A 12,583-nucleotide genomic window follows, 5' to 3' on the forward strand; every position below is an offset into this window, starting at 1 on the left:
AACAGATCAGAACAGATCCATAATGCACTGAGACAGGTCATGCTAATAATGAAGATTGCAGGGGTATGATGTCATCTGTGCATGGCTCTACCAGGCGTGCAGTCTACAGCCTTAGCATTAGTACTGACAGTGTAGATAGAAACATACAGATCTGAGACACACACAGTAGGTGTAGAGCTGGGATTCTTGGCTCTTTGTGAGAAAACACACACCTTTATAGGGAATAATTCTGAGAATTATTGGGTCTCAGCTGCAGTTATGCTGAGCGTTACAGTGTCTGAGGTGCCAACTGACCTTCTCACCTTCGTAAGTTTTTTTTCTGCTCATTCAGAGAAGACTATAAAACACGCACTCTAGCCCACCTTCATTTTTTTTAATCCAAGTGTAATCAACAAACATCAACACAGCCACTTCAATGCTGAAGATGAAACAAGTGAAATGAAATGACCCATCTCATTTGTGCATTACAGCCGTAGACACGCCCAGTAGAAGGCGGTCATCCTGGGCAGCCCAGCACGGTTGGCGAGGCCTTCCAGTTCATCAGTGGAGAGACTTTGCGCCCTCCTGGCTTAGCTCTGAGTGAAGAATCACCCCTGCACTCCACCCATAACCCCAGGCTCTCAAACGCTGATTAACAGGACTGCTAGCTGCTCTGGAATTCCAGACATGGCCATTATGCGCCAGGGGACTTTTTTCTTCAACGCTCTTCCTGCCAAATTGAAAACAATGCAGCCATTCCTGCATCATTACAGGGTGCGTGAGGGAACAAACAACGCCACACATCTCTTGACTTCTTTTATTTTTAAGATTTTAATTGGATGTGCGGTTTACAGAATCTGATCCAAGTAAAACCCAAAGCCATGTTCCTGTCTTTCAAGTAAATTCCAATTTCACAGTCAAAACAGAGGCATAATCAGACTTAGGATGAAGAACAGGTCTCCCCCACCCACACCCACGTTCTTAGTAAGCAATCCTAGCGTTGTATCCAGGGCACTCCTCTTCCTCTCCACATAACTGTATTTGTTTGCACACAAAAGACACGAACTTCTCTTTGTCCAGCATTCTTGCTCTGGACGTCCGATCCATACGGACCACGACCTCTCCCTCCTCAGGCCTCGTGCTGAGAGGACAGGACTCTACGGCTTTGGATGTTAGATGAAGGCTGCCCCCGTTTGGCCATAACAGGAACTGACACAAAGGGCAGATTCACACAACTGCACTATCCAGCTATAAAACTGTACATTTTATTTTATTTTGTGTCACCTCTCAACTTGCACATAAAGAAAATACAGCAGTACAGTCACTATGCTGTAATAAAAAGTGTTAAAGCTAACAGAGTGTCCCCTTTACACAGTGGCAGAGGGCTGAGATCAGCAGCAGTGGGAAATGAGACGGCGAGAACAAGTGATGGATTCAGGCAAGTGTGTGCACACACCCACCCACACACCTAAGAAACCAAGGAATACAGTGAGCGAGACCATGCACCGATGAAGACCAGATTTGTTTTTAAGGGGACCGGGGAGGCCTGCTGTCAAATGAAAGAACACAAAAGAATAGAAAAGAATAAACCTAGTCAGAGATGTAAACTAAATAGAAGGGTGGAAAGTAGTTGGGTGCAGGGCTGTGAATGACAGGTTTATTATCCAATGAGCTTGTTGACAAATGAATCCAGCTGGTCCTCATCTTTGATCCCTACGAACTGGTCGATGACATCACCGCCACGCATGGCTATCACCGTGGGAACTGCTGACACCTAGAATGGATCAAGACCAAATATTTAACAATCAAAGAGCTACATCTTAATACTTCGTATTATGTACGTTTTTACTCTTATTGTGTAGTATTATGTAGCATTTACTCTTCCTGCTCGCTAAAGATAAGTTTTATCTACAAATTTTAATGTGATTTCCTTAAAAGAAAAGAAAAGAAAAGAAAAGAAAATCTCTTGGTGCTATAAAACAAAGCGTCGGCCTGAAGGCCCCGAGCCCGTGATGCGTGCTACTGTGAGCGCGCCGGCTGCAGCTGGGCCGTGTGTGGTCCCGCCCCGGCCCGGGGGCAACACAGGGAGGGTTTTAAACTGCACATGTATCCGCTGACTGTAGAAACCATGGTCTGGTTTGGATTTTTTTATTATTATTGTGCAAGCAAAAAAAAAGAAAAAAAAAGAAAGAATAAATGAACAGAAATGTGTGTGTGTGTGTGCGCGCGCATAGACGCAGTGGACTTGTTTATACCCCATATTCAATAGCAAGATCTGTGTGTTCATCAATGTCCACTTTAGCCATGGCAACGCGACCTTTCTGCTTAGCGATGGCCTTCTCTAGCCGAGGACTCAGGATCTTGCAGGGACCACACCATCTATTTACACACACACACACACACACACATTATAGGAGAAACCACAGCACATCACCTATTCAAATTCACACACACACACACGGGAGGGCTTGAATAAAACTGGCTTGTTTTCCAGTGTGTCCAGAAACACCATCTCTAATCATGGATTGTTATTCCAACTACAGCCCGATGAGATTCCATTTATTATTAAGGACATTTGATGCTAGACAGACAGACAGGAGCTTTTATGAACTGATACAGATGTGTCAGATCAGGTAAGAGAGTCTAATGAGGTTCATGCTTGGGATCAGGGAATACTGTCTGAGATTGAGACCGGGATCAGGGAATACTGTCCAAGATTGAGACCAAGTCTAAAAAAATTCCCCCTTGAAAGTGTTAGTGTATGTGGAACTAGCCCTATATAATCCATGTTTGCAGTATTCATCTTAATTGGGAATCAAATTCAAAAACTATTCTGTGGACTTGCACTAAGGCTGTGGACAGTTCACCAGGTTTTCCAGCAGAGGGCGCCAGATGTGCTCGGGGTTACAGCCGTTTCGAGTGTGTTACTGCGCTTGGTTTTAGGGGAGGGGAGGGGAGGGGAGGGGAGGGGGTGAATTGAACGTTTGGGGGGAGGCACTGAAGTAACATCCAAACACCCCAAACAGAATCTAGCTGAACATCTGTATGTACGTGCTGGTATGTACCTGTACAGCACACATCTGTGTGAGAGTACAATGCAGCACCTAACAGAAGCAGTCAGAGCAAACAGGTCAGTGGCGGCTCAGTCCAGCCCAGAACTCTCACACTGCCCAGTAAAAGGCCTTAGAACAACAGAACTTTAGCGCAGAACAGAGCGCAGGTGTGTATGTGAGGACCTTGCCCTCAGCCAGGCAGGAAACCTGAAGCTTTGGTACCGCTCTATCTATATGGGGACTTAATGCTTTGAGCTACATAATGCACACAGGAAAATCTTTAATGACTTAATGGATTTGTTAGTGAAATACACACACGCAGGATACGTACTGGGCATGGAAGTCCACGAGCACCGGAAGCTCACTCTTTATGACCCTCTCAGTGAAGTCGTGTTGGTCCTGCACGTTGAAGGAGACCCCCCGACAGGCGTGCAGACAGAGGGGGGCACCACGCGGCGACCCACAGGGGAGCAGCAAGCACCGCGGCCTGAGGGCCCGGCTCAGGGACGACGAAGAGGAGTAGGATGAAGAGCACAAAGCAGAGGCAGACAGGGAGCGGGATTCTTTCACGGAGATGGCCCAGACTCCCCGCGCGAACAGACGAGCAGCCATCTGAAAGAGAAGAGGAAGAGCAGACCTGAGGACGTTTAGCTCACACACCTGAACCCAGTCAGTCCGGACTCCTGAAAGCACGCAACACGTCACGGCCGACGTCTTTGGCGTGGGCAGCAAATCAACCAGGCGACACACACCAACATCTCCTTACACTCCTTAGACCGATCGTGTTTTCCAGAGACATGTGGAGTTATGACGCATCTGTTTACTCACCCGTAAGACCTTTAAACACCACGCGCACCACTGCTTTGCCTTAATTAGCTAATTAGACCGTTTCTACGACGCAGTGCGTACGCGCGACGCCACAGCATGCCTGCGATTACTGCCCCGTCTGTGCAACACGGCTGCCCGGTCGGGGCTGTTCGGCTACCCCGTGCAGTATAACCAAACGTCCAGACGGTGCTCGCGTCGTTTGCGGCGGATAACCTCCGCGTGACTTTGCCTGACCCTAAAGAGTGTGTCACGCGATCCGGTTTTGCATTAATTCCGCGGGCTGGAAGGGGACAAATACAGTAGGGTCGTCCGAGCCCTGCCCCGGAATATATGATCAACGTATCGACGTCAATATCGGAAAACTGCTTACCGTGTCAGACGCTAGTACTGCACAAACGTGTGGCCAAGGACCACTCGGGGGGAGGAACTTCCGCGTGGATGTCGCGAGCGTAGAAGTGGGTTATTTTGGAGCTGCGCGCCGATCAGCGCCGTCCCGTGTTCGAGCGGGCACTTGCACTAATGTGTCGGATTTAAATGCCATCTATTGTCGAGTTGTAAGGTTGGGTTTTTGTGCTCAAAACATTGGATGATTTCAGCGCTCTTTGGTCGTAACTGATCATCTTTAAAGTCGGCTGGAGAAATATGGAAGCTGTTTTCTGTATTTTCATTTCACGCTTATTCGTTTCATTATTTTTTGCCACGTGATTAAAGTTAATTGGCAGTTGACTTCGCGCTGGCCATTTTTATTTATGTTTCATAATCAATAGGGGGACCGGCATGAAGGGAAAAGGCGAACTGACACCTTTCATGTGGAGGAGAAGCTACCCCAGGATGAAAGGCAAGGCAGAGTCTGCTTTGTTTGATCAACAGATGTGAGATATGAGATTTGTGGATGGACAGAGTAAAGGGGGGAGAGGGGGAGATTGTGAGAGGTTGAGAGGGAGGATGAGAGAGGTTGAGAGGGAGGGAGAGCGTGTTTGTGGGAGATGGAGATACGGTGGCAGATCCAGAGGTGGCCCTGGACGCCTCCATGGTAACAGCAGACAGAAGCTGCTCTGACCGGTGGATTCACGAAAGGAAGGAGAATCGTCCTGTGAGTCTGTGAGTGCCCCTTTCCTCAAACAGTCTGAGAGTGCCTTCATGTTCGCGTCTCCATCCGTCCTCCTCTACGTCTAGTTTGCCATTTTGCAGAACAGGTTTGATGGTCCACCTAGCTCTGCTCACTGTTCTGTGGTCTTCATCTGCTCCTCTTCCTCCGTCGTTCAGTAATGGGGTTGAGAGTTTGCTATGCTCACTCTGTGCTTGTATCACTCTGTGCCTATTTGCGTTTTTTTTTGGTGACTTTCTCTTGTTTCGTTTCTGTCTCTTTTTCTCACAGTGCTTACTCTCTTGTCTCTGTGTTTGACTCTCACGCAATACCACATGCATCTGAGGTACAGCTCGCTTTTTTAACTAAAGTTTTTTGTAACTGTGTGTGTTTAAATAAGTGGCAAGTTCTGATCAGTGTATTATTGCCCTGCTTCCTTTCAATGCAGTTATTGGCCAAAGAAGCAAAACAACATGTTTCTGGGTGACTGCATGCACTTATCCAGACGTTTGGCAGAAAACGGTTCATGTATGTGACAAATGTCGTGTGCTGTGTCGCTGCACTGTGATGAGAATTACACAGCAAGAGGAAAATGTCCGGGCTTTGATGGTTATTTCTCATCAGGCAGGCAATTTAAATTCAAGAGGTTATGGATCTGATCTCGGCCAGTACCATTCAGCTCCGTAATCACAAAACGTGTCTTCTGATTTTGACCTTTGAGCGCAGTTCTCTGTCACGCTGTCACTCACTACATGCTGGATCACTTCATTCTTGGGTAAATGAACCACAGGGTTCACGTCTTGACTGTAGCCTCTAAAACGAACAGGAGCCGATCAGGGACTCTCATCACTAGGATCACATGCGCTGCTCACACCACCCAACCTTTGTATGAGTAATGTGAGCAGGAATTACATTTACATTTACGTCATTTGGCAGACGCTCTTATCCAGAGCGACTTACAAAAGTGCTTTGTCATTTACACATAGAACACATCCTAGCCAGTAGAGTAGGTTAGAATCCAATATACCAATGATCTAGAATACTGTAGAAATACAGGGATCACTGCTGATGCCTAGAAGTTCAAACTACAGTGGTAATTTGGTGGCTCGGTGGTTAAGGTGCTTGACTCGTGAGTGGGAGGTTGCTGGTTCAAGCCCTGCTGCTGCTGGGTTGACACTGTTGGGCCCCTGAGCAAGGCCCCTAACCCTCAGTTTGGGCTGCCTGGCAGTGTACTAGCTGTGCAGGGGGCACCCGCTGATGGTGTGGCAGTCAGCAGTGGTGTTCTGTACTGTACTAGAGTTTGTTAGACAACATCAGTGTAATAAACCTACCCTACAATAAGTACTAGTTTCAGTTAGTTACTATAGGAGCAGGGTCAGTTGTCATTTAAATATTTTATGCCTTTGAAGACTGCAAGGGTCTCTGCTGTTCAGACAGCAAGTTCATTCTACCATTAGGAATTATTGGGGAGGGGGACATTCCCCCCCCAAAAAAAACCCCTAAGCTTAACAGATTTACCCTCCTGCTCTCCAAAGTGTTCATACTGGACAGAAGAATTCCAATTTGGACTTTGGATCCAGATCCAGTCCTGGGTTTTCTAATGGCTGAATGTTAACTGAACAGGTTGTGTAAGTGATTGGCCACTTTGGCCAAGTTTGTAGTACCCAGAGCTGAAGGGCTGTGATTTGGATACTGCTGGCCTGAGATTTGATCATCTCAGCTGCACACATTCTGTGAAGATGGGTGCAAGGTATTTGTGCCAGGGCTCCATTAGCTGTTTAAAGTGTGTTTAAAGTGTGTTTAAAGTGTTTAAAGTGTGTTTTAAAGTGTTTAGAACGTAGAACCCATCCTTCCATACTTGTCTTTGTGCTCTCAGTCCCTTCTCTCTCTCTTCGTCTCTCCTTTCCTCAGGAACGTTCTCTCCACGCCCTCTCACTCCCATGCCATGGGTCAGCCTGCGCCCGACCTCTCGCCTAAATTTCCACTCGGCTCCAACGGCCCCCGCTGGATCCTGGCCGACACACCGGACAGGGAGGGTAGCGGGTCTGATGGGAGCACCCCGAGGCTGGACGGGGGCAGGCATCCGCCGGCTCACCTCTGCCCGCCCCCTCTCTTCCGCTCGATCGGGCTGATGGGGCTGCCGGCCAGTCTACCCCCACATCGCCGCCTGCGGTCCGCCTTGCACAGGGAGAGGGCTGTGCTACCTGCCACCGCTAGCGGAACTGCAGAGTCATGGTCTCGCATGCTCAGTGCAGGCTCAGATGGCAATGCGATCAAGCCTGGGGCTCCCGACGGAGGATCGCCCTTGAAGGGTCACCCGTGCTCCAGCTTACACCCCAGCTACAGGTCAAATGCTGCCCCATGCAGTCATAATGGGTCTTTGCCGAAGATCGTCACGGGCAAGTTGAGTCTTTCTCAGACACGACAAGGGATGCGATGGTGTCGAGAGATCCACTCTGTCAGCGAGGCCGGACTCCTCTGCTTTGACGGCTCTCGGTCTGATGTGGCGCGAAACAGCTCCACGGGTAAATTCCTGATGACCCCGGCGAGCAGCGCACACATGCTCTGCCACACACGACACTGTCCTCCTTCAAAGGCCCACGTTGGCTGCAGGAAGAGTACGGTGTGGCCTCTCGGCCAGAGTGGCACGCGCTCGTCTGAAACGGTGGATGTGGTGGGAAAGAAGAGGAAGAGGCAGGGGAGGAAAATCAACATCACAGGAGTGTCCAGCCAATCGGAGCACACGTCGACCCCTGAGGAGGGTGGGGAGGACCGCTTCTGCCAGTGGATGCGCAGCTTGAAGATAACGGACAGGGAAAAAGACCGCGCCTCCGCCAACAAAAGGGAGGCACAAGATTGTGGCTCCCCAAGGCAGAAAGTGTCTAATAGAAAGGGGAAGGGACGTGTGTTTAAAACAGAGCATGGAGATGAGGGGGCGTGTCACATGCGAAGAGACCGACGCCCCCACTTCCTGCCCCCCATATCCCAGTTGGACTGCCTGCTGAACGTACCGATAATCCTTCCCGAGAACTCCCCTCCTCCGTCTCCGAGTTGCGCACCTGCTGATCCGTTCTTCCCCCTGCAGGTGCCCGACCTCCGGCTCGGCCTCCAGAGATCGCGGAGAGATGCCGCGGGCTCGGAACACGCACTCAAACGCACCTGACTGACGGACAGTAGACAGGCCTGCTTACAAGCACAGTTACCATGCTAGAAAGAACTCATCCAGACACATCTAGATGCTTGAAAATGCTAGACGACATTTTCTGATATAACTGACTGATGGTGGGTAATTCCCCTTATGAATCCAATCACATACCAAAGTTACATCAAACTGATGGTGGATAAAGTCTGTTTCTAAACTGACTACAGCTGTCCAGGCAAACAAGGTACACTTTTGCTCCTGCAATAGTGATGACTAGCTCCATTTCTAAATGCAGTTTGTTGTGACTGTGGCACCTTCAAGTCCCATTCAAAGTATAGTCACTGTGAGTATAACGTGTCCTCACAAAGGGGTAATTACGAGTGAGAAGTTTGGTAAATAACAGTGATATCTAAATTGAAGTGTAGGAAGGATGTGACCTAGTTCATGAGGACATAGTTCAGGTAGGACATGGGCTAGTTCAGGTATTCCATGGGCTAGTTCAGGTATTCCATGGGCTAGTTCATGAGGACATGGGCTAGTTCAGATATTACATGGGCTAGTTCATGAGGACATGGGCTAGTTCCAGTATTACATGGTCTAGTTCATGAGGACATGGGTTAGTTCAGGTAGGACATGGTTTATTTCTTGAGGACATGGGCTAGTTCACGAGAACATGGGCTAGTTCACAAGGACATGGGTTAGTTCAATTAGGACATGGTTTATTTCATGAGGACAAGGGTTAGTTCACGAGAACATGGGTTAGTTCACGTTTGGGCTGAGAACATGGGCTGAGTATGATGAAAAAGAAAGGTAAAATATTTATTTAATCTTCTGTAGGCTAAACAAAACATTATTGATTATTTTTCCAGGCTAAATCCAGCATTTGCTAATCCACAATTACACTGGTCAACAATGACTTTGCTTCCTGCAAGAATACCTGATAAATACATATTTGCGCATGCTGAATCCAAATATGTTTTCAGAATTTCTCTATCACCCTTATTCTACTTTCCCAGTATACTCGTATGTCATTATGTATAATATAGACAAGCAGTAAAGTGCTTGTCTACAAGTAGAGCCCCTCTGTATTGGCAGACCACTGCTGGACACTGAAGAGGGATGTTCCTGAGGACTAAGATGGACAAAGGTCACACACCTGTACATTTCAGAAGCAAGTTTGTACATATTCAAAGTATAAAAAGACTGACGGTCTTATTTATTAAATAATATACAATTAATGTAAAAATGCCCCGTAACCTGAAGCCATACACGATGGAAACATTGTAAAAGTAGATTTGAATTCAGTGTAAGTTTAGTCTGTAAAACTAAAGAAAAGTTCAAGTTAAATTTGTTGCCCTGTGTTATCAATTTCTGTACAAGTAGTATGAAAACCAGAATTTGAAATGGTTTTCTTTATGATTAATTTATCTTGTACATTGGTGAAAAGGTTATCTATATTAATACATTTTTGTTGTCATTGTTTTATTTATTTCTGACATTTCACAACATTTACAGAATATAGAACATTTATAGATATATATAGAACATGTCTTTTAAGATGTATAAATAAAAAAAGACAAAAATACATCTGTTAATCAATAGACTTAACTGTTTGTTGAGTCAATAACATTTTGGATGAATAGATTTAAACTCAGCAGCCTGTGTTTTCGTGACTACTGAAGCTTTTCACACGCAAACATGAATAAATAAGTAAGTATATACACTTTGTTCAAGGTGGATTCAATGAATGTAATAAACAATGTACACATACATCTCATAGAAATATTAAAATGGAATTGATTACGTTCACTAAATCAGACCTGAATTATTAGTTTGGTTGTGTGTGTGGTTAAAGGATTGTAATTGTATTGTATTTGTATTTGGCTTTAATAGACATTTTGACCACACAAGGACTTGTGGATCATGTTTCTCCTTCTTTAGGCTTGGTCCAAAAATCCATGTCATTCCTTTCTATAGTCCCTCAGATTGTAGAGGTCATTCCACACTCTGCAAAGGACAAGTGGAGGTGTGTAGAGTGTATGGGGGCCACATAACCATGGAAACGGGGTTAGTGTTATTATGATCACCTTTTCTCTCGCTATGTAGGACCTCATAAACACCCTCAGCGCTGAATATAAGACTCCACAGCAGACACAGTGTGTATGGACACGGTCTGTCCAGGAGTTATATAAGGGTGGAGCGCTCACAGAATCCATTCTGGACAGACATCTCCATGAACTCTGTGTTCTGGTAAATACACACATGGCACACCACAATTGCAAAGTCCTGTGTTTGGGTCTCAAACCGCCAGATCTCCAAACAGTTGACGGATGCCACATTCCTATTCTGAAGCCACTCTGCAAACCCCTGGCATATTTCAACAGGAAACAATCCTATTCCATCATTCTCACTGGGATTTGAGACCCATCGGCATGAGTCATGCTGGTAACTGGCATGACACCAGAGACTTTCCCGTCACGGAGGTTGGGGGAGGATCCCTTCTCATTGATCCCATGGCAGGTCACTGGGGGTTCAGTCACCATTCTGTTGCCTCAGTGTGTGAGGCCTTAAAGACAACGATCAATTGAAATTCGGGAAGAGGTTCTTCGTTATTTGCCTACAGGAACTATCCGTGATGTCCCTGAGCAATGCTTTGGCCTTCTGAACGTGAAGCTCAGGAGAAACGTCAGCAGGCTTGGTGCTGTCACATTCTCCATAATGTTTGATTCGAGCAGCCTCACAGTAGAGATGCAGTTCATGACAGAGATGTGATTTGTTTATACTTTTAATCAAATGTAAAAGTCAGCGTAGAGGTTATGTACTTGTATTATTATTTGAGTAGAGTCATGAAGACATGAAGTAATGACATTTTTGTGCCTCAGCATGGCAGCTCATGGGAACTAGCACCCAGACTAGTTCAGCCGGGGATGTTGGGGTACCGGTGGCCCTAGACGTGCGGATCCGTCGTGCACACCTGTTCCCCCTATTCCATGGGTGCAGATCCGTCGTGCCCACCTGTTCCATGGGTTAGAGGACATGGGTTAGTTCAGGAGAATGTGTCAACATGGGCAGGTTAATACAATGTGTTGGGAAACTGCTCCTGTGAAGTCAAACAGGGTAAGTAGATATAAGGAACAGGTGAGGGTCGTAATCAATAAGCGGGTGATTGGCAATGGGGAAATGATTGGGAGATGTGACTGGTGCTCGTCTAAGGGTGAGTTCCGCCTGGGTGCCGACCGAGGAATGACACTGCCCGTGCTGTACGTGCGAAACGAAAAAAACAACAACATAATTTTGAGTTTATTTGACCGTGCGAAGAAACGTGTTTCGCAGGTCACTCCAGAGATTGGTTTCCTGAGCTTGGATTATTCTAATGTCACTGGGGATTCATTAGGAAGTGCTTTTTAGTCTTGATTTAGGGCCAGTCTTTGGCTGAGCAGTCCGGCCGCAGAACATTTGACTACAGTCTAATTTGTCAGTGCTTGAAGAGTACCAGTAGAAGGAGCTCTTTGTCCTCCACGCACACATAAGGTTAGTTCATGAACAGAGGTGAGCTCTGTCTGCTGTAGTGCTGTGTGTGTGTGTGTGTGGTATCCAAAGACAGAACTTACACTTCTCAGTGCTCAACGCTAATTTAGTGTGTGTGTGTGTGTGTGTGTGTGTGTGTGTGCGTGTGAGTTGTGCAGTTAGTTCCTGACTCTGTGCGTTTGTAAAAGAGTTGCTCCTTCTTGCCCACCAAACAAACAAGGTTGCGGAAATAGCCGGGATTTTTGGGATTTCTGTGGGATCCTGGTGGAAAGAGGGGAGCAGAGGGAACAAGGCAGCTCTGTGTGCCATCTCTCCCTGAGAGGGGAGCAGAGCGGAGCAAACGGGAGGGGAAGAGGTGAGTAGTCTGGGATAGGCTGGGCCGTGCGGGGAGAGCGACTGTGTCTTTGCGAACAAGAGGAGGAGAATATGGGGCTCACCCATCCAAAAAAGGTTTTGACGAGCGGATCCACGTGACCCAGCTCACTGTTGCTTCCGACCTTTAGCCTGCGGCACTGCAAGCGCGCCTCCTGCCTTGCTCACCCAGGTGACCCTTATTCTGGGAGTGCCGGCAGGTGCCCTGTTACAGCACGGTCATCCCAGGTTACAGGCCTACCTTATCCCCTTTTCTGTTCTTTACACCACTCACTCCATCTCTCGCCCTTTCTTTCTCTCCATCCCTCTCTCTCTTTTCCCCCTTCTGTCTCTGTCTCTCCATGTCTTCACCTCTCTCTCACAACCCCTCCCCCCATATCAGTAGCCCAGAGTGCTGTTTTTTGACTAGATATCACTCTCTTGCCTCCTCCGTGGAATTGGTAGATAATGTGATGGCCACCAGACTGGTTGCACACTTCCTGCACAATGAAGACAAAGAGCAGGACATATATTCCTTACTGGACAGAGGACCAGGTGTGTGCTCGCTTTGTGTGTGTGTATGTGTGTGTGCGCGTGTGTGTGTGTGTGTGTGTG

At 47.2% G+C, this 12,583-nt stretch overlaps 2 protein-coding genes across 2 annotated transcripts; one reads left to right on the top strand and one right to left on the bottom strand.

The window, feature by feature from the left end:
• Nucleotides 1–782: 782 nt before the first annotated feature.
• txn2 (thioredoxin 2) lies at nucleotides 783–4,365 on the bottom strand. Its single transcript, XM_027022060.3, has 4 exons — nucleotides 4,231–4,365; nucleotides 3,364–3,644; nucleotides 2,235–2,358; nucleotides 783–1,753 (listed from the first exon to the last, which is right to left on the bottom strand). The coding sequence occupies exons 2-4, from the start codon at nucleotides 3,642–3,644 to the stop codon at nucleotides 1,640–1,642; spliced, it is 519 nt and encodes a 172-aa protein (XP_026877861.2). The 5' UTR covers nucleotides 4,231–4,365; the 3' UTR covers nucleotides 783–1,639.
• An 877-nt stretch (nucleotides 4,366–5,242) lies between these two features.
• Nucleotides 5,243–9,884, top strand: LOC145658532 (uncharacterized). The gene is made up of 2 exons (XM_081715732.1): nucleotides 5,243–5,293; nucleotides 6,859–9,884. Exons 1-2 carry the CDS (start codon nucleotides 5,283–5,285, stop codon nucleotides 8,108–8,110), a joined length of 1,263 nt encoding a protein of 420 aa, XP_081571858.1. The 5' UTR covers nucleotides 5,243–5,282; the 3' UTR covers nucleotides 8,111–9,884.
• The last annotated feature ends 2,699 nt before the right edge of the window (nucleotides 9,885–12,583 follow it).

Source organism: Electrophorus electricus, chromosome 6, assembly GCF_041902795.1.
Source record: "Electrophorus electricus isolate QZ-2024a chromosome 6, ASM4190279v1, whole genome shotgun sequence".
In the NCBI taxonomy this organism is placed as follows: Eukaryota; Metazoa; Chordata; class Actinopteri; order Gymnotiformes; family Gymnotidae; genus Electrophorus; species Electrophorus electricus.